Source organism: Talpa europaea, assembly GCF_964194135.1.
Source record: "Talpa europaea genome assembly, chromosome: 8".
Lineage (NCBI taxonomy): Eukaryota > Metazoa > Chordata > Mammalia > Eulipotyphla > Talpidae > Talpa > Talpa europaea.
In genome coordinates this window covers 119,578,041-119,599,625 of record NC_140075.1, presented here as the reverse complement: position 1 = coordinate 119,599,625, position 21,585 = coordinate 119,578,041, and the positions used below count along the sequence as shown (strand labels likewise).

Below are 21,585 nucleotides of genomic sequence, written 5' to 3'. Positions count from 1 at the left end.
CTCCTTTCTGCTGTTTACCGAACTAGAAAACTTCAGGATCCTGCAGGGGCTCCCGCTGGAGGAATGAAGACCAGCCCCAAGACCAGCCCCCAAGACTTATTTTAAAAAATGACAGTGGATTATGGAGGTTGAGCAGGGAAGATTTCTGAACTAAAACAATGACTGAAAAGAGAGGAGCATTTTGATGTGCTGTTCTTTGGAATTTCTATAATTAAAAATAAACACAGAACTATTTCGTAAGAAAATACATCTTGGTGTGCAGTTCAATGCACTTGGAAACTGGGAGATGAAAGGTAAAATGCAAAAAAGTATGAAAATACAGTTCTTTCAATGTGGCAATAAAGTGTTTAACATACTGATATAAAATCAATACAGATAAAATAAAAGTACAAGTGCAAAAAAATTCCATCATTTGTTAAGAGAAAAAAAAGTGCCAGCCTGCTTGCTCTTAAAAATTGCTTCCCCACACAATTGTTCAAACACAAAACAGATGCAGCATTCAAAACAACCCTCTTAGCATGCCATGTCTCATAAACATGTATATACAAAAACTGGAATAAAATAACGTGAGACTAAGTTATCAGCTGGCATCGATAGGCTGGTCTCTAAGTTGTCGGGTCACATCAGGAAATGGGATGTTTCACATCTCAGGCACAGACGACGTGGAGGTTGCTCTCAGAGGGCGGACTTTTTGTAGAGGAAGTCGGGCTTGTTCGGTGACCTCCTTCCTCTGCTCATCGAATCTTCCCGTTCCAGCTCTGCGTTTCGCTGAGCTCCGTGGCCCAGAGACTCGCTGTCTGCCATTCTTCTCCCGGATCTCTCCTCGGGAGCTTCAGAGCTACATGCAGAATGTGAAGGTCTGCTAGAAGTCAGCCCAAAAGTCAAGTCCGTTTCTACTGCTGTTCGTCCCCGGACATGGGCTGGACCGCTGCCAGCACTGTCTGGGGCTGCCGAAGGAAAGTCTGCCCGCTGCGGAGGTTGCTCAACGACATCGAGGTGTATCGGCTCATTCTTCTGCCTGTGCATATGCCCGTCCGGGGAAAGTGGATACTCTCTCCTACCTTCTTCCTGCTTTTTAGGAGAGGTCTGGTAGGCTGACTTTAAGCCACCTGGTGATGCCTTATTGTGGCTATACAAGTCGGGACCAAGATACCCACCATGTGAAGGGGAAGGGGTGTGTCGGCCAGGAGCTGGAGTAGAAGGTCTGCAAGCAGCATTTGAGAAGTCATAGAAATCTGGATATTCCTGCTGATTTTCACGAGCATCTGTTTTTTGCTCTAGCATGTGTTTCTTTCGAGAAGTGTGTATATGTCTCTGTGGAATACATGATAGATGCTGGGGAGGCCCCGGTCCTACTTCAGAAGCTGACTGGCTTAATTCTGTATCGACAGCAAGTTCTGGAAGCTTCCTGTCCTTGAGGGACAGTGTGGACACGCCCATGGCGATGTCTGGCATTAGATCATTTAGCACAGGTTGCGTACACTGCAAACAGATACAGAAGCAGGGGGATTAAAAATCAAAAGGCCCACAAGTTCCTCTTTGTAAGAATGATGTTCATCGCCTTTGTCTCATTAGAAAAGTAATCCATGCTTATTTGTAAAAATGATAAAAATATAGAAAACAAAGGCAGAGACCCCCCACCTTTAGCTTTTCAAGGTATTTCTCTGACCTTTTTTTCCCTTTGCACAATATTACTCATTTTAATAAAATGTAATGCATATAAAATTTGGTAACTAAATTTTCTTTGACATTACCAGTTAAATCACTGTAATATCCCAATGGATCAATGAGACATGACTTAATTAACCATTCTCCCACTGTTACATATTAAGGTTGTTTCCAATTGCAATCAAGATTGCAATGAGCATTCAAATACCTCTTAAGAGTTTTATTTAAGGGGTCTCCCTGGTGGCCTGGGGGTTAAATCTCAGCACTATAACCACTAAATTCGATCCCCAGCCAGGGAGCTGACCCATATGTGGCACAGCTGACCTCTCCTGCCTCGCCTGCTGCTCCCCTCAGCAGTGGATTTCAGTCAGTCTGCCTGTTCTACTCCCCACTCTGTCTCTGGTGAATGCTCTCACCTCCTGCATCTCTGGCCTACACCCCAGCTCTTCTACACAAAAATATTTTTTTTTTAAATTAAGAGTTTTATTTAAAATATAAAACAAAATCTTTTGAATTGTAGAGCCCAGGGCTAATAGGATGGAGGTTTGGTTTATCAAACACTATCAACCTTTGTTGTTTCTTTTTTGGGAGGTGGGGTGGGCAGCGGGGAGAGCAGGGAAGGATGTATAGAAAGCAAAGGTCACAATTTGAACCACACCAAGGTCTACTATAGTCCATAGATTTCAAATCATATTTTAATGAAGATTTCCTGAATCTTTTGTTTTCCTCTATAATGAATGTTACTAATGGCATGTAACTGAGGAGGACTTTTATGACATCCTGCCCCAATGTATTGTAATTTATATTATATAAAACAAAATTCAATCCCTAACGCAATGCAAAATAAAGCAAAGAATTCTCCCTTCATTTACCAGCTGCTCATACTTGCTACTGTGCCCAGTCAGAGGGCTTTGATGGGCAGCCTGCCAGAGCAGGGACATGCATGAGGACCACTTTTCAGCCCCTTTTATTTTTTTTTTTTAAAGATTTATTTATTTATTTACACAAGCACTGGGTACAGTCAGAAGCGTGGGAGGGTGAGAGAATTCACCAGAGCCAGAATGGAGAGCAGAGCAGGCAGAGTGACGAAATACACTGCTGAGGGAGCAGCGGGTGGCAGGAGAGGTCTGTGCAACATGTGGGACCCTCACTCTGCGGCCGGGGATCGAACCGGTGCTGCAGAGGCTGCGGGCAGCCTCCCAACCCAGCGCTCAACTGCTGCACCACCAGGTAGGCCCCCATTTTTTTTTTTACGATTTATTTATTTATGCATACAAGAGCTGGGGTACGGGCCAGATATGTGGGGGGTGAGAGGATTCACCAGAGACAGAGTGGGGAACAGAACAGACAGACTGCCTGCCTGAAACACGGGGAGCAGCGAGGGAGACAGGAGAGGTCAGCCGCGCCATGTGGGTTGCTCCCTGGCTGGGGATCGAACTCGTGCTGCAGAGGCTGCGGATTGCTTCATAGTGTGGTACTTAACCCCTTGCGCCACCATGGAGGTCCCTCAGCCCATTTTTTGAATGGGGTTGTCTCCTCCCTTCTTGTTCCGACTGTTATTCTTAGTTCCAAGTAACCTGCCATTCAAAGCATTTGGGAGAACTGAACTGAAGTCAGGAAGAGCTCCTAGACATGAGCTTGAGTAGAACATTATGAAACTGGTGTCATCCAGTGACCTTGCCTTTCCCCAAAACCTGTGAATAAACTTACAGGTAAGACACTTAACTTCTCGCACCAAGTACACCTCTAGTCTCTCTAGTCTCTCTTCCCTGTCCTTCCGCATTCACCTACACCAGGCATTTCTTTCTCTTTCCATGTCCCTCAGGTCCATGCCTCAGCTTGTTAGTAACTTCTGGGCACTGCTGAGTCCAGCAGGGCTCCTGGGGCCAGGGACTCACTTCTAACATTCCACCAACTTTTTATTTTAGGTAAGTTATTGAAGTTCCAACCTACCACTTGTTTCTCAACTGCTGCTGCTGTGGAGGCAGCGGCAGCGGCAGCAGCAGCTACTGTCTGTCTCCCCAGGCCTGTGGTGTTGGTACAATCAGGTGCTGCTGCTTTAACACCTGGCAGATAGACGGGAGGGGGGCCAGCTTTAGGAGCGGTTCTGGAGTGAAACAGCGAGTGATTGCAGGGATAAGAAAACGAACGTGAAGGATGCTGATTGGGAGGTCTCTGTTTCCAGCCTGCCTTGAGCTGATTGTGGATTGGAGTAGCTGGGGGGTGGTATGGAGGTGGTGGAGGCGGCAAGGGTGGATGGAAGGCCACAAAAGAGTCCAGATCTGTAAACATGGTTTCCGCAGTAGGGGTACTGTTAACTCGACATCTCCCAGACTGTCTCATTGTCAAGAGTGGACTTTCATCCCCAAAGCGTTCATCAGGAAAGAACTTGTGAGGATTCTAGGATTAAAAGCAAAAAAGGTAATTGTTAAGATTTCCTAGATGGAAATTCACAGGCTGAGTTAAATGAGTCCTGAAGAAAACCACATTCAGCAGGAGCAGAAAGCAAACCATACCAAGAAAAAATGACCTTGATAACAGTGCACTAGGGCAGCGTGCAGTCTACATTGCCTGAGGGCGCCATCACAGAGAGCACTTACCTGAATATTCCAGCAAGCAGGTCAATAATCTCTTGCAAGAGATTATGTGTTAATGCAAATAATAATAATAGTAATAATAAACCTAACCTTTGTTAAGAAAATTAAATTACCATTAAACACCAAAAGGAAAAAAGCACGTAATGGCATCCTCCCAGAGTTCTCTGACAAAGCATGTGTTCATTCTTTGTCTGAAATAAAAGGGAAATATGATTCCCTACCTATTACAGATAACCATTTGATAAACATTTTAGTAAACATTATTGGCAATACTTAAATTACAAAACTTTAATAAAATTTAAGATACAGTTCAGAATGGCAAAGAGAACAGAAATAAGTAGAAAATAAGACCATTTTAGGGATGGAAATCCTAGCAAAACTGAACATCAGAGACCCACAAATGGCCTTCTTCCTACAACCAGTGCAGCTCTCAGGCTAATGGTGTGGGTGTTGAAGCGACAAGAAAACACTTCAATCACTCAACGAGATGAAATATTTATTTTAGGGTCTGATTTAGTGGCTGTGAGCAGAGTACTTTGTACTTTCTACCTCTGTTTCAAAACCAAAGCTATTTATTGCATTATGTACCTAATAATTACTGGAAATGTGGTTTTATTTTTTTCCGCTAGCTAAAAAAACCACTCATTCCTTGATTTTTAAGCTCACAGGATTTAAAACCACAGCCAAAATTTCTTGAAATAAGGGGAAGGAGACGTGCACCTGGAAGTAGTATTAGTAGGCCAACCTGGAAATGCAGCCACCAGACCAGGGAAGAAAGAGAGGCATGGAGGGGCAGGATTTTATATTTTCTCTTTTACCCTCTTGGGCACACACACCATGAACTTCAGCATCACCACTGGCAAGGGACACAGCTGTTGTGAGTTATATTCAGCAACTCTTACCTCCACAATAATCCATTTACAGGTAAGGAAGCTGACTGACGCTCCAGAGTCACTAGGTGACTTGCTCAAAGCCTACTAGCCGACCAGCAGCTGAGCCAGAAGAGACCCAGCTCTCATGGGAAGGGTGGGGAGAAGGAATGGACACTTTCAGGTGATCTGAGAAGCCAGAGGCTGTGCAAGGGTAAGTACGCGCTCAGAGGGCTCCTTGGGAGGACTGAAATATCGCCTGTGTGATGATCAAGATTAAGGTCCCCTATTTAAATAATGGAAAGCTTTTCTTACCTGCAAGAGCTCTGCAGCAGCATCTGCGAGACCAAACTCTCTCAGCACTCGAATCTGAATTTCATAGCTGACGGTGGCCCCTTCACCGCAGTTCAGAGCGTAGGCTCTCTGCACCTGCTCGGTGTGTCGGAGTTCCTGCAGGCGTCTCACCATGTCTTTCATAATGAGGAGACGAGGAACTGCAGGAAGAAAAACAGTGTGGAGGCAAAATACCTGAGTACACAAAAGACGTCCACTGCGCACAGGGGAAAAAGCATGTGTTTTCTTACACATTTCTTGCAGATACTTTAGCTTCCTGGCACCACACTCATTTATATACTTCCGGTTATTTGTCAAGGTAGGAAAATTTCACTGTGCCCAAATGGCTCTTGATCATCCCAAAGAACTCCTAAGCTGTATTAGGTTAGTACTAGCTGAAATAAGATTTTCCTTACATATAGTCCCTCTGAATCTCAGGATATTTTGTAAGTCCTTTAAACACAGTGTTTTAAATTTAAGTATTTTTTTGAGTCCTGACTATGCAGCGGAGAGTGGGCTCAGTTATTAGGGTACTCAAAGAGCTCTGGTTTTAGTGACATAAACTAAGAAAACCAGTCCAGTAAAGGGCCATCAGTGGTTATGGAGAGAAATACATGAAGGAAGCTTCTGGGATTCAGAGGAATGGGCTCCCAACCCAACTGCAGGCAGGGAGGGTGGCTTCCGACACAGGGTGAAGCCTGAGACTTGATGAACAAGGGGAGCAGAGGCAGGCACAGCACAGTGAAGGCTCTCTGAGAAGGATCGGCCACGTGCCAAAATGTCAAGTGTGAGACAACCTGGCACAAGCTGGTACAGCTAATAAAACGGAGGGTTCAAAGGTATAAACAAGAAGAGTATTGAGAGAGGTTAGAAAGATGGGTTAGGGCAGATTATGAAGGACCCAGTATGTCATGGTAAGGAATTTATATGGTCTCCCGTATAGCACAGGCAATGCCTGTGCAGGGGAAGGACGGTTCAGAGCTATGATGTGGGACTATACCCTGAGGCTTGTGTAAGGCAGGGGTGGGCAGAATGGCCTATAGAATAATAAATCACGTCTGCCACTTGTTTCATAAGTCAAGTTTTACTGGCACCCAGCCATGCCCACTTGTTTAGGTATCAGCCATGCTGAATTGGCAGGGCTGAAGTGCTGCACAAAGCCTAAAATATTTGCTATATCGAGCCCTTCACAGAAAGAGTTTGCTGATCCCTGATACAAAGGCCAGAATGGGAGTAAGGCGGGAGAGAGGAACAGGAACCTGGACAAGGGTGTGGCCAAGGGCTGGGGAAGAAGGGACAAATCTATACAAACCTATGAACCAAACTGAATTGCGTGGTCATTGATTATTACTTTTGGGAAGGGGGTTGTTGAATGCTTACTTTGTGCCGGGCAACTCCCACGCATGTACTCATGGCACTTCCTTAAATCTTGACAGCCACCTTAGAAAGGAGATACCCCCCACTGCACAGACAAGGAAATGAAAGCTCAGGGAAGCAAACAGTTTGTGGAATCACACAAATCAAGTGGCAGAACCAGGATTAAGAAACCAGGCATCTTCGCTAGTCTGGCACAGCTTTTCATTAGTGTGGTGGGCACAGAAAAGAAAGAATCAGGATGACACCAGACAGAGCCATGTCTCATTAGTTAAGCAACAGGAAAGACAAGTCATCTTTTTGAGTATATTTAACTGTAAGTGTCTTTGGGCTTTAGAGAGTCAATTCTAAGATTAAATTTTCTTGCTATTCAATTGTATTAACTCAAGCTTATAAAAACTGTGCTAATTACCACAGCTCCAAAATTTGCACACATCAGCTACAGAAACATTTCTTTGTATTATTATATAATGTATACTTTATTTTTTTGACTAATTTTTTATTTTTTATTTAATTTTCTTATTTATATATTTTTTACTCCTTCTTTCCTCCCTCTCTCCCTCCTTTTCTTTCTGCATACAAGAACTGGGGTACAGGCCAGAGGTGTGGGGGGAGGGGGTGAAAGGATTCACCAGAGACAGATTTGGGAACAGAACAGGCAGACTGACTGAAGTACACTGCTGAGGGGAGCAGCGGGGAGACAGGAGAGGTCTGCTGCGCCACGTGGGCAGCTCCCCCGGCTGGGGATCGAACTCGGTGCTGCATTGGGTGTGGGTAGCTTCACAGGTTGTGTCTTAACCCCTTGCACCACCGAGGAGGCCTTCATTGTTCATTTTTAAACAATGTTTGCTTTGCCTCCCACCCTCAGGTGTGGTGCCCATAATGTTTGCTTTGCCTCCCACCCTCAGGTGTGGTGCCCATAGAATTTCCTTCACCAATGCGCCCCTGTACCATCACCACAGCCCCCTGTGCTCCTCCCTCCCTCCCTCTGATCCCTCTCCCTCCTCCTCCCTCACAGGATGTCTCTGGCTTATAATTGTCTGTTTGCAATGTATACATTAAATAAATGTGTAGTGGCCAAATCTGAGAAGGCAACAATTGATCAGATGGTCCCAGAATAAAATGTATGCACTTAATTAAAAATTCTACCATTATATCTTTTATTTATCCTTAATTGGAACAGACATTTAAAAGCAGATAGTGAATAGCATCATTTCTAGTAATCCTCTAGTTGGCTTATTATTTTTAATCTTACAGTGTTACATGGCAAGAGCTATACAATTACTGATGCTCGGATCACTATTGATTTTCTTACCTTAGAAACTGACACCAGACACTTTTGTTAAAGTGCTCAGAAGGTTTTGGACGTAACAGTATGTGGTTAATTTCCTCAGTCATAAGACAAAAGCCTTCACTCTAATAAAATTCACAGAGCAGATCTTAGGAAACTGATTAACTAGGGACTAATGGTGATAACATTTTGGGGGGCATATGTAGCCTCAAAGATGTTACATTTATAGGGCCTCCCCGGTGGTGCAGCGGTTGAGCGCTGGGTTGCAAAGCTGCCTGCAGCCTCTGCAGCGCCGGTTTGATCCCCGGCCACCGGGCGAGGCTCCCACATGGCGCGCAGACCTCTCCTGCCGCCTGCTGCTCCCTTCAGCAGTGTACTTCATCACTCTGCCTGCTCTACTCTCCACTCTGGCTCTGGTGAATTCTCTCACCCTCCTGCGCCTCTGACTGTACCCAGTGCTTGTATAAATAAATAAATAAATCTTTAAAAAAAAAAAAAAAAGATGTTACATTTATAATACTATCCCCAAAGGGTCTTACAATGCAAAATATTCTATGCTGATAATAAATCAGAATTCCTCTAAATCAGTGGTGCTCAACAGGAGGTGATTTTTGTTTCTTTGGGCACTTAGTTATGTCCAGAAACATCAAAATGTTTCTAAAAGGTTGTCACAACGGGTTGTGTTTGTATTCAAGCTTCTGGCACCCAGTGAGTCCAGGCCAGCAGTCTGTGAAAAGCTACAATGCACAAGACAGTTCCCCCCAAAGAGGCTAATCTATTCCTAAATGTCAAGAGGGCCAAGATTGAGCAGCACTGGAATAAACGGTAACTGAAAAACTGTACACATTTGCTAAAGCAAAATAAAACAAAACTTAGCTTGTAAGTATATATTCTTTTTTTTTTTTTTGTAAGTATATATTCTTTAAGGAGAACAATGCACAATGGGTAGTGGAGAGTGGGGAGAAAATCAGCCTATCTAAAGGTAAAACACAATCAGATTCGGGCCTCCCCGGTGGCGCAGTGGTTGAGCGCTGGGTTGCGATGCTGCCCGCGGCCTCTGCAGTGCCAGTTCGATCCCCAGCTGCTCCCCGGCCACCGGAGGAGGGTCCCACATGGCGCGCAGACCTCTCCTGCCGCCCGCTGCTCCCCTCAGCAGTGTACTTCGGTCCTTCTGCCTGCTCTGCTCCCCGCTCTGGCTCTGGTGAATTCTCTCACCCTCCCGCGCTTCTGACTGTACCCAGTGCATGTATAAACAAAACAAACAAACAAACAAATAAATAAATAAAACATGCCTCTATTAAAAAAAAAAAAACCATAATCAGATTCTTCATTTAAATACAAATGCCTTACCTGGAATTTCATTGGCTACCACTGAAGGAGGGCTGGACTGGTTACTGCTGATCTGCTGGTGGCTGATCATGTGACAGCACTGGGGCACGGCATTACTGACCATGTAAAGCGTGTCTGGCACATTAGACATTCTAACCATTCGCAAACGTACAAGATCTGTTTGTTCCACCATCATCTCGTCTAGTACTGACTAAAATAACAATTCAGTATTAACAGAATTGGTCAACCCTTGATCTCTGTTAAATCACATTTGAAATAGATTATTATCATCATATAAAAAAGAGAATTAATTTGCTCTTTCCAACATATAAAGTTTAAAATTAGCGATGAAAGGAGAAAGTACAGCAACCTCTTTAATTTTTAAGGAATCTTTTGGGACCATTTTTGAAGGAAACAATTATTTTTGACAACTTTGTTTTACTAATATATTTGAAATTTGGAGGGATATAAAATTACTCATAAATAAATTGTATATAAAATTACTATAAAGAAAATGTTTACATGGACTAATTATAAGATCCAACAAGTGCTCAAAATACATAATATTAAACACTGATATTAAATTCAACAGATTCTATCTCCAAACTGCAGCATGGGTAAAATGACACAATATATAAAAATTGACTGGGAACAATTATCTACTTAAGCTTATGTTCAGCGATCTGAGGAACAGGGAAGTTCTAAGATGACTACCAGATTAGGTTACTGCTGTGTGAGACAGAGAGGATGTTGACAGTAGGTCTAGTTTATTACTGACCTTTTATGGCCAGACTTAACCTTTTGTAAAGGTCTCAGCTACCTGAGTGACTTTATGCACTGAACTTATTTCCAAAAGACCAGACCTAATCTTTCTGCTTTTCCCATGTTTTAGAACCATTTAAAATATCAACATATCAACAAAAGTTAGCCTATCATCCTTGTCAATAAAATAAACTTCTCACAATCCTTTCATACATCTTAAACTAGAGACCTCTGATAAAAACAAGAAAAGTATTAAGAAAACTTAATTAAAACCCCAATATTGCTCTGTCTGTTAATTTATATCAAAAAGTTTAAGTGATTTCTGACTTTCAAAGACTGTCAGTTCCTCAAAAGGCCACCTCCATAGTTTCTTATGGCCGAATTCAGGTAATAAAATTTACAGTGTTTCATTTTCACATTATTCACATTACTTTCTTGGAAAGTTCTTTGTACTATAACACATAATGCCAACTACTTAACAGACCTGAAATTTTGTCTAAATTTATGTACTTATTCTAAAACTAAACACAATTTCCAAAAATTAGCCAATTACAGAAACAAGATTATGAGAAATCATGGCATTAGTTTACTTTACAAAGAAAGACAAAATATTTACAATCTTCTCAGAACACTTTCCCCATCTTGCAGATCACAAAACCACAGCATTTCAGTAAAAAGAAAAAAAAAAATTCAAATTAATTTGCAAGGCTACTAAAATGATAAAAGTTCAGTTTAACATGACCTAAGTTATAAAAATATGCTTGATAATTAAACATTTCAGAAAACTAGGCTGTTGAGAAACTGAACTAGGGGAATTTACTTTCATTTCCCTTTTATTGGACATTGAGGCTATTTCCAAATATTTAAATAATACTAAGATAAATATCTTTCTGTTTATGGTTGGGAAGAAAGCAGCCTAGTATCTTGAAATGGTTTTCATTACCTTGGCTTCTTCCACGTAGGGCGAGAACAGACGAGGACGAACGTAAATTCCGGCATTCTTTTGTCGTAACCAGGCGTTCGACTTTCCACCTTCTGATGTAGGAAGCATATCTGATGGAGGGGTACTAATCAAGCCTCTTTTCATCTTGGGGAAAAAAAAAATATATTTTTGATAAACTAGAGATTTGTGTAGCAAGACAAACTACTAACATAAAAATAATTATAACTATCAAAATGCCCTGACTTCACCTTCTAAATACGTACTTAGGATATATGTGAAATATAAAAATATTTTAAATGTTTAATAAAAAGAATTCATCAATAAAAAAGTACTATAATTTCCCATTTTTCTCTAAATAGAGAAGTTGTGCTTTTTTTTAAAATTATATTTATTCCTTTTCTTATATCCTTGTTCTCAGAGCCTCAGGTGCAGTCCCCAGTTCTCCCACCACCACAGCAGGTGTGAGCCATCCCCGCAGCCCCTGGTGCTCTTCCCTCTCTTCTTCTGACCCCTCCCTCCCTGGATGTTTACTTTAAATCTATGGTCAGTTCACAAGTTCTGTCTTTTTAAATAGCTGAGGTTTTTAAAGTAAGAGCTATATTAATTAAAAATGTAATGAAGTAGACTAACTGTTTGAACTCTTAAACAAAAATCAATTTTCATTTCCCCGTACTCATCTAGCAACTAATTCCATCCTCACTTGGCTTCCCTTTGCCGCCCCCCCAAGACAAAACAAGAACATCCTGGGCCAGGCTGCTGTCTACAGTAAAGGGATATAGGCCTTCTGTACAGGGCAGGGGCAATAGGGGAGGCAGACCTGGCTCAAAACCTTACTCAAAAATGTGTGATATACACACTTTCTTTGACCTGCATCTCCCTGGAAGGGCTCCTGGATGCCCCTGGAGATGGGGCTCTACACAACTAACTAACCAACCTGCTGGCCAGTTTCCTTGCTTGTACCAGGAAAATATAAATCAAGAACCTACAGCTCATAAAGTGCTTATGAGGATTAAATGAAGGTGAGGCACAGTGCTGAGAGAGAGTATTACGGTCATGCCCTTGTTAGTAGACTTACCATGTATTTTGAAAGGAATTAAGAGTAGAGGTTAATATTTTCTAAGACTGCTAAACAAATTCTAAAATATATTTTCTAAACCAAATTCAGAATTCAATTTGATTTGGGGCCTCAAGTTTTAAACACAACCAGTTTCTCCAATATTACTGTTAAATACAGTAAATGTCTAACTGCAGCATTAGTTAAAATTGTTTTTAACTAATGTTATATATTATTTAGAAAGAGAAAATGTAATAATGTTGATGTATTTTTCGTATAGTCTTCTTCAAATTAATTTTTACTTTATTCTAGAATACATAAATCTACATATTTTATACCCTTCTTTTAAAAAATATATTTCATCATTAGCATTTTCCATGTTGTAATTATTAGTCTTTATAACCACTGTTTAGGGCAGCAAAACACTCTGGTGAATAACCGTACCATGATGTACTTTTATTTTCCTTGTTATTAGATATTTAGGTTATTTCCAAATACATAATGACAATGCTACCAAAACACTCGCTATCCTACTCCTATGGAGCAGTACTATTATTTTAAAAACTACTGGTTAATGGGTAATAAATGATAGATTACCATTTTATTTTGCTCTTTGGGGTGTGTGTGATTTTAGTGAGACTGGACATTGTTTCTAATCAGTGAGTCCATATTTAATTGTTTTCTTCTAGTATTCCCATCTTCAATTTAGTATTTAATTCTTCAGTCTAGCAGGGATGCAGTTTGCATGCAAGCGGAATTAGGGTTTACCTTTCAACATGTCTTTCCTTCCCCACCAACATTCAGTGTAGGACTACAATAATTTGCAAAAACGTGTTACCGTATGTTTGATTCTTAATTACTGGAATCTCTTGTCTGGGTTGTTGTCTTGTCTGTTATGCTAGTATCACAGATAAAATAGTATTCTAAAATATATTTTATATTCTGGAAGTTATCCTTCCTTCATTACGTTCTTTTTGAAGCACTTGAAAAAAATTCTTATCAGTTTTTTCCAGATTCCAAATATTAAACTTTTATGTATCTGTGCAACTGAAAAAACCACCATGGTGTGTTTAAGATTAAAGTTATAAACCAATTTGTGAAGAAATTTTTATAACACTAATATGAACAATTATACGTGTTTTAAATTTGGCTTTAAAATTCATTCTTCCAGGCCTCCCCCGATGGCGCAGTGATTGAGCACTGGGCTGTGAAGCTGCCAGCAGCCTCGGCAGTGCTGGTTTGATCCCCGGCTGCCGGCGAGGGTCCCACATGGCGCGCAGACCTCTCCTGTCATGCTCGCTGCTCCCCTCAGCAGTGTATTTCGGTCCCTCTGCCTGTTCTGTTCCCCACTCTGGCTCTGGTGAATTCTCTCACCAACCCCCCACCCCGACACTTCTTAACTGTACCAAGTGCTTGTATAAATAAATCTTAAAAAAAAAAAATTCATTCTTCCTTTTTTACATTGAACCAATATCCCTCTCTCCTGTTCTAATTTATTGGTGTTCTTGAATAGTCTCCAAAGGTAATTTCTACCTTTTCTTTTGTGAATAAGGATCTATACTGATAAATGGCTGAATGAACTCCGCTAGAAAACAACCCCTGGGAAATGTGAGACATGCGCAACTCTCATCCACTAAACAATTATTGGCGCCACATGCCAGATGCTGGGAGCACAGTCTGATGCAAAACAGACATCGGCCTCTGTCCTCATGGAATTTATAGATTCGCAACATTCTGTAAGTAACAAAGTATTTACAATGATAACAAAGAAAGGCACTTACTGCATCACTTAGGACTTCACTGTTTATTGGTAAGATGTGGTCCATTCGCACAAAAGGTAAAAGAGAAGAAAGAATCTCTCTAAGCTCTTCAACATCCAGGTCTCGCCTTTTGACGCCTCTTTTGTTCACACTGTGCGCAGTGCCACTCAGTAAGTTTGGCTCTAGGAGACAGAAAATGGTAAGTCTCACAGAAAGTTTCTTTCTTCTCCATATACTTGCAGTAATACTCTTCATACTGATGAACATCTGCTTTCAAAAGGGTTATAAATAATTTGTATGTCTCAAGTTTACTTAATAGAAATGATTGTAAACAAAGAAAAAGCCTGGTATCAACAGTACAATGACATTCTTTAGAACTGTTCTGCACTAAAGAATAAAGGATTCTTTCCCAATACTAATTCAAAGGAGAAAAGATGACAACTGACTGAAATCTAGTCAGACCTAGAGCTTTTTCTTAATATTTCTCACTTTTTTTTGGCCTCCCTGGTGGTGCAGCGGGTTGAGCGCAGTGCTGTGAAGCTGTCAGCATCCTCCACAACACCGATTTGATTCCCGCCCAGAAGATTCCCACATGGTGCGGCAGACCACTCCTGTCTCGCCTGCTGCTCCCCTCAGCAGTGTATTTCGGTCCTTCTGCCTGTTCTGCTCCCTGCTCTGTCTCTGGTGGATTCTCTCACCCTCCCGTGCCTCTGGCCGGTATTCCAGTGCTTGTATAAATAAATAAATCTTTAAAAAAAATATTTCTCACTTTTGTGACCAGTTTTCAGTACAATAAGGGCATCACAGGCCAAATGCTGTTTCTGGCTCTGGTAGGTTGCTAGGATATTATTTTTGAGAAACTAAGTTTGTGCTTGGAATCATTTAAAAGAAAATCATTCATGTAGGAAAATATTTTACTTCAGCCTTACTAAGAACTAATCAAGATATTACTTTCAAATTTTTTTTCCCCCCTAACGTAGCGGCATCTTGTTTTCAAATGAATTCTTAATCAAATCCCCAAACACGAAACAGGAAAGGGAAGAACCCTTATGTATGGAGGGGATCGAAACAAGATGTGGGCTGGCTCACTTATCTTCCTGCTCATCTCTGTGGAAGAGCATTCCATTTTAACTAAATCTGAAAACTATTTTTTAAGTGAAATGTTCTCAAGTATAGTCATCTGTCCAAAATAATAGATATTTCATCATTACCAACCTATATCAATGAACAAGTCTATGGTCTAATAATGCAATGTTATATACAATTAATTCTTGTTATCTGGGATAGTTCTGTAGTATCACTTCAATTTAGTGAATTCTGAGCCACTTGCCCCTAAGGAAAACACTAGTTAGGTTCCTAAGAGCCATTAGTCACATTTTTGTCAACTGATTTAAGATATGACCTTATTTTATGTGTTTCAATTTAAACACACCATACTAATAACACATGTGGACTCATTCACCTGAGGTCACAGTAAACAGTACTGTAACTCCTGTCTCAGTGGAGCTTTATCTAACACATATTTTTTCCACAAGACACACTCCCTTCTTGCACTTAGCAACACTAGTCAGCACTAACATTATGCTTTTTAAGCACCCCCAAACCTCATAAAAACATTGCACCATATAGAATTTGGAAAGGGCACTTGTGTACAGTATGAAGGCAGAGTATTACCTTGTTCCACTATTAGCTGGGAATGTGTGATGGGATTCAAACTCGTGTCACTCTAAGTATGACTATAAAAGTGCCATGACTACTGGTTTTGGGGTTACAAATAAATTTTAGCAAGTACAAGAACTCATAGATACAGAAACTCGGAAGGTGGAGAACAGACTATACACTGGTGTTTGAAAAACACTCAAAATTAATAGTGGTTTTTATGTAAAAAAATTTCAATTTTCAGAACTTCTAAAGTCTATTGCAGGACACAGAAATAAACTATTTAATTTTTCTAATTAAAACATTTTTATTTGGATTTATTATACAGAAGAACATAATAATCTGTGAAGGAAGGCGCACAGGCATATGGACTAACCATAGGCATAAACACTGATAGAGAATCAGACTCAGAAGCTTCTAAGGTTAAAAGCCCACCTCCTACATAAGCTGCTTCCATCTCATCTGCTGTAAACCCAATTGGAAGTCATTCAAAAGTATTATTTCTCCTTTACCTTCCACAAAATTTTAAAATAAAAAACAGTCAAGCTTTTTTGGGTGTGGTCATTCATTTTTACATCAAGGTAAAACTCAGATAACAAAACCGACTATGTTACATTTTCAGCATTCCGAAGTGTAAGACCCAGCGGCGTCGGCACATCACAACGGTGTGGGCACGTGGCCACCATCTTTTGTAGAACACTTCCATCAACAGTGTACTTTTATGGAACTTGAATCATTATATGAAAAATTTCCTTCTAATACTTTCATAAATAATCAACATATATTTATGTACATATAAAGATAACATGAAAAGTCTATGAAAGTTGTAATATGAAATTTTCTGGTATATTTATTTAAAGCATATTCTCTCCAATATAGGATTTTGCCAGTTGTAAAATTTTCTCTTTCTATGAGCAGGCTTTCCTGGTCATTGTCAAGACTGATGTGCAGTGTGCATTTCAATAAACTTCTGGGAAAGACTTGGAGTACAAGCTAAGTTTTTGAGCTTACCTCTGTCTGCTATTCTTTTCATCAACTGATGCTCGCCCCACTTAATCAGATATTTAAGGATATCTTGTTCACTTGCCTATAATAAAAACAGGTTTATATTTATTTTCGTGAAATAGATGAGTGATTATTTTCATTATTGACTCTTCCTAGGTCATGTCAATGCTAGATACAACTTAGCAGGTTGACTGTATGGTTGTTAGAAATGTTTGTGTTAAAGCTGTGGCCCCATCAACAACAAATACACAAGAATGAATTACATGCGTTTTGCCCAGTACTCTCACTCCTGACTAAAGTAAACCTTTTATTCTTAACTTCTATCTTTATTTTTTCATTATCCTGTTCTCTTTAGCTATTTAAACTTATTTTATCTTACAATATCTATATGGTTTCTCTACAGCTGCCTAAAATTCTTTTGGGGAGAAGATGGAGATAAGCAGAACAAAGGAGAGACTACTCTCTCCTTCAAGAACAGAAAAAAATACTCTGGTAACATGTTTTGGCAAAAGAGACTACAATCTCCATAGGTGTGCTACTGAGTGGTGAGGGGCCGTTCAAGCACCATCTATGAAATGGCAATGTGCCCCTCAATTCTCTGCACTTAAAAATCTTAGAGCAAATGTAGGCTGCTCTCCAAGTGTTTTTACTTTCTAAGGAGAAATGTAAAGTTTCTAAAGACAATAATCGAAGAAAATGGACGAAACCTGACTCCCACAATGCAAGGTCTGGATCGAGACAGTGAAATACAGTTAACAGACACAGATCTTCAGTAAGTCAAATCCAATTATGATAACACGGGTACTGCAATCAAAGCACAGGAAAAGCATAGATGCTAAGTGCCTCATTTAATTCTTCACTGCATTTCTGAGATAAAAGTCTTTTGTAATTTTTCTAGTACAAATACAAAGAAGTAGGAAATGACTCAATGGGTTCATGTCCTTACAGCATTCAAACTACTGTGTAGTTCTATAGTTCAGCATAATTCTCACACAGTCAATTCAAAAACACAATATTCAGCTTAAACATACTTTGCAAGTATTTTTTTTGCAATATTTTTAAACTTACTATTAAATTACTAAATCAGACTCACATAAGTCAAAATGCAAAATTTGCTAAAAAAAAAAAATTCTTCTGATTAAAAATAAGGAATTGAAGACATTGTTACAGTTTGCAGGACACATACACCAAGCTTTTTACAAGCAGCTGAGTTGATCAGAAATTGAATACTGTTCTTTGTGCTGCTAAAGCCACTGTCTACAATCTAAGTATCTGATACTCTACCAAAAATAAAAAACTGTTAGAGTGAATCTACTATTAATGGAAGTCAAGAAAATGACTGTTGGGATATGCTGCTGAGTGTGCCTACTGTCTTAATCCCTTTGGTGACACAGGTTAGGATCTGGCTATTTACAATGTTGAGTCACAGCAGCAGTGTGCATGAAGGGCCAGAGAGCCCTTCAACAGAAGCTTTTGTTGTAAAAATCTGAAGAGGGGGGAAGGGGTTGGATCACTGTAGATGGGAGAACAATAGAGTACAGATGGGTTTCCTGAGGTACATATGAATGACAATGAGTTTCTGAGGTGTATAAATGATTACCTGTAGGTAGTCAGACTGGATAGCAGTAAGCAGATGGTCTTTGCTGAGTTCATAAAAAACATCCGAAGTCATGACCTGGGAAAATTCCTCACAGAGGAAATGTAAAGCTTGTCGGTGCACCCATTTAGAGCCATATGGGTGCGAGCTCCACTTGAGGATGGCAATTAAGGTATCTAAAGAGATGCTCTCAGCAATGATATCCTCACAGCCTAAAAGAGAAGGCAAATACTTCTTGAGATTAATCATAAATACCACTTACTGAACATTTGTGTGTTAGGTACTATACTTAAAAGCAGCAATCGTTAAAAAAAAAGAACTCAAGGAGATAAATAAAATCTCATGGAATTCACCAAGACCTGGTGGGAAGGGGTCACAAAAGGTAACTACTGACTAGGACATCTATAGGAAATTTGCTGTTCTAGAGACAGAGCCACAGAAAAAGGCAGAGTCCTCACAATCGTTTAAGAAAATAAGCATTTATGTGCATATCTAACAATTTGAGTAAGACACCACAGTGGAGAGTACTGGGTCACAGAGGAAAGAAGAGTGGGAGAAATGTGGACTTGGGAATTGGTCAGTCAGAGGAAGGATCTAGACGAGACTTGACTAACAAAAGAATCCACACCTGAGATGAGTGGTGGGCATCTTCTACAAACTATGATGACGCGTCCTCTATATTTTTCTTATTAAAACAAAAAATCTTTTGCACTGTTGATAGTTTAATCCCTCTGGATACAGACAAGCTGTTACAGCTTTATGCTCAGTTGGGATTAATTCTAGTTAGCTGAAAAGAAATAAGTGGCTTATGTGAAAAGAATCGGGAGCCACTGAAAGGAATTACAGCACCTTAAGAGCTCAAAAAGAAGAAAATTTGAGAACAGTCAGCTATTTTCCTTGGGAAAGATCATTTCAAATAATAAAGATAAAATCGGAGTGCCAAAGACTGGAAGGGAAAATGGCCACTCCCACTAAATTCTTCATAACTAAGTTCCTTATAAAATAAAAAAGGATCTTGATAATATGCAAAAATAGAGACACATTTAAATACACCACCAACAACCAAAAATGTATCTAAACAGGCTGCCTTCTAGTGAGCTTGGAGATTTAAAAGACACAGTCTTCAGAGAGGACATGGTCAACTCAAGGGACTCCCAAATTTCAGTGACTGGGAACCCATGAAGGGGAAATGAGAGAGGGGGAAATTCCATTACAGGTGATGTAATAGGGTCACTGGTAGCCAATACTGCCTGTAAAGGAGTAATGCCTCATTCTCTTTTCTCATATGGTAGCAGAAAAGGAGAATATTAGAAAATTATGCAACCTGATTTTTGTAAAACCTGTAACAAAATACTTCCTGGTATCTCTAGACTGTTACTCACAAGAGAGGGACTGCTGTCTTCGTAGCATTTCTAGCCCCTCCTCGCATATGGTAGGAGCTAACTAAGAAGTTGCTAAGACAGAGATGGAGACGGGTGACAAAACAGAGGTCCACAAAACCATTCAGCAGCAGCAATGACGAGCGCACGGGCTTGGGAACAGGGTGGTGTCTGTTTTTGCACCAAGAACTTGAAGGAAGATGTGGAAAGTATGTTTCAGAATCTCCAGATGGCCTCAAACTGGGAAACACAGTGAGAGCACTCCTGGTAACAGAATCGTAACTGGCTAAAAAGATGGGTGGAAATGAAGAAGAACGATAGCTAGGAAGATCAGAAAGTTCTACATTTACAGAAAAGAAAATCAACTGCACAGTAGACGAGAGGGCAGAGCAGCTTAACTGCCACCTGTGTAACAATCCCTGCGTGTTTTAACTGAGTGGCTGCAGAACGCGACAAGACTGCTATAAAGCTGAAGAAATCTCAGGCTCTTCAGAGAGCACAGAGTCCTAGTCACAGGAACAATGCTGCACTGCTCTCCCAGGGTGCGGTGCTCTGCTCTGGGCCCTGTGTTTCCATGAGGCAAGGACAAAACTCCAGAATTCTCAGAGAAGGGCAAAAGAACAGTAGAGAGCTTGAGACTTGTCACAGGACAGAAACTCTGAGCAGGCAAGATTATCTGACTTAAGAGAAGACTGAGGAGAGCTCTAAGAGCTATTGCCAAGTGTCTGATGCACCGTCATGAGGAAGAGGAGAAAATGGTTGATTTCCCTGTGGTTCCAAGGGCAGGTCCTGGGAAACAAATGGATGTTAAAAGAAGGGAGATTTTGAGTCAAAATTAAAAAATTTCTGACAATTAGAATTATTTTCCACTCTTCAAAAAAAAAGGACCCCTCCAGAAAATGTAGGAACAGTGACTCACCACGTGAGGGGGAGAGCCGGAGTATGGAGAGGGAACCTCACGGGCTCACACTGGGTGTGGAACCAAGGTCAGACACTATCCAAGCTGCTTGTATCACAAAGATACTAGTTTTGGAAAACTGGTAAGAGAGCTATTTAATCGGAGTAATCTAAAGATTATTCAATCTAAGCATTAAAATGGGATCCTTCACTGCAAGTGAATGACATCCAGAGGCATGAATGTGTGTTGATGAGACGTGTGAAGCACGGACGAGTTCGGAAGAGCTCTCGGACTTCACAGTGAGCCTTGAATGCCAAGCTAGGAGAACAGGCCTCACCCAGGAGCCAGGAGAGGACTCTGTCAGCATGCTGCGTCAAAGCAGGAACTGGAGTAGAGGTGAGTGGGATGAGCCAATCTACTGAGAAAGGCAATCTGATGAGCGTGTTTGGGGATGAAGCAGGGGAAAATCAGAGAAAATGTGGTTATTTAAGTTACTTAAAATCCTGCTCTATCAGGATACCAGCAGAGGTAAAAAAAAAAAAAAAGGGCAGGGGGGAATTGAAGATAATTTCATACACTTAAACTTTTCAGGTTTACAGAGAAATGAGACTTCGTAGAAAAAAAGTGGGTTTTGAAAGATTGGATTTGAAATCCCAGCTTGGTCATTTAGCAACAAAGTCATTTTGTGCACATCACTTAACCTCTTCAAGCCTGAAATAGCCTCATTTGTGAAGCTGGGATTATATTTCTAACTCAGGGTTGTTACAGATTTATTTATTTATTTATAAAAGTGATTTTTTTTTTTTTAAATAGAGGCATGTTTTATTTATTTATTTGTTTGGTTTTTTGTTTTGTTTATACAAGCACTGGGTACAGTCAGAAGCGCGGGAGGGTGAGAGAATTCACCAGAGCCAGAGCGGGGAGCAGAGCAGGCAGAAGGACCGAAGGACACTGCTGAGGGGAGCAGCGGGCGGCAGGAGAGGTCTGCACGCCATGTGGGACCCTCCTCCGGTGGCCGGGGAGCAGCCGGGGATCGAACCGGCGCCGCAGAGGCCGCGGGCAGCTTC

The 21,585-nt window shown here is 40.7% G+C and overlaps 1 protein-coding gene across 2 annotated transcripts in view; it reads right to left on the bottom strand.

The window, feature by feature from the left end:
* Positions 1-675: 675 nt before the first annotated feature.
* Positions 676-21,585, bottom strand: part of BTBD7 (BTB domain containing 7) — a gene marked incomplete at both ends in the record, with an annotated part of 75,595 nt that continues 54,685 nt past the window's right edge. For both annotated transcript variants that reach the window (XM_084239859.1, XM_084239858.1), the window contains 8 exons: positions 676-1,482; positions 3,622-4,068; positions 5,450-5,628; positions 9,483-9,672; positions 11,167-11,310; positions 14,002-14,162; positions 16,651-16,726; positions 18,245-18,453. In XM_084239859.1, the coding sequence (XP_084095985.1) occupies positions 676-1,482; positions 3,622-4,068; positions 5,450-5,628; positions 9,483-9,672; positions 11,167-11,310; positions 14,002-14,162; positions 16,651-16,726; positions 18,245-18,453 (2,213 nt within the window). The remainder of the gene's footprint in view (positions 1,483-3,621; positions 4,069-5,449; positions 5,629-9,482; positions 9,673-11,166; positions 11,311-14,001; positions 14,163-16,650; positions 16,727-18,244; positions 18,454-21,585) is intronic.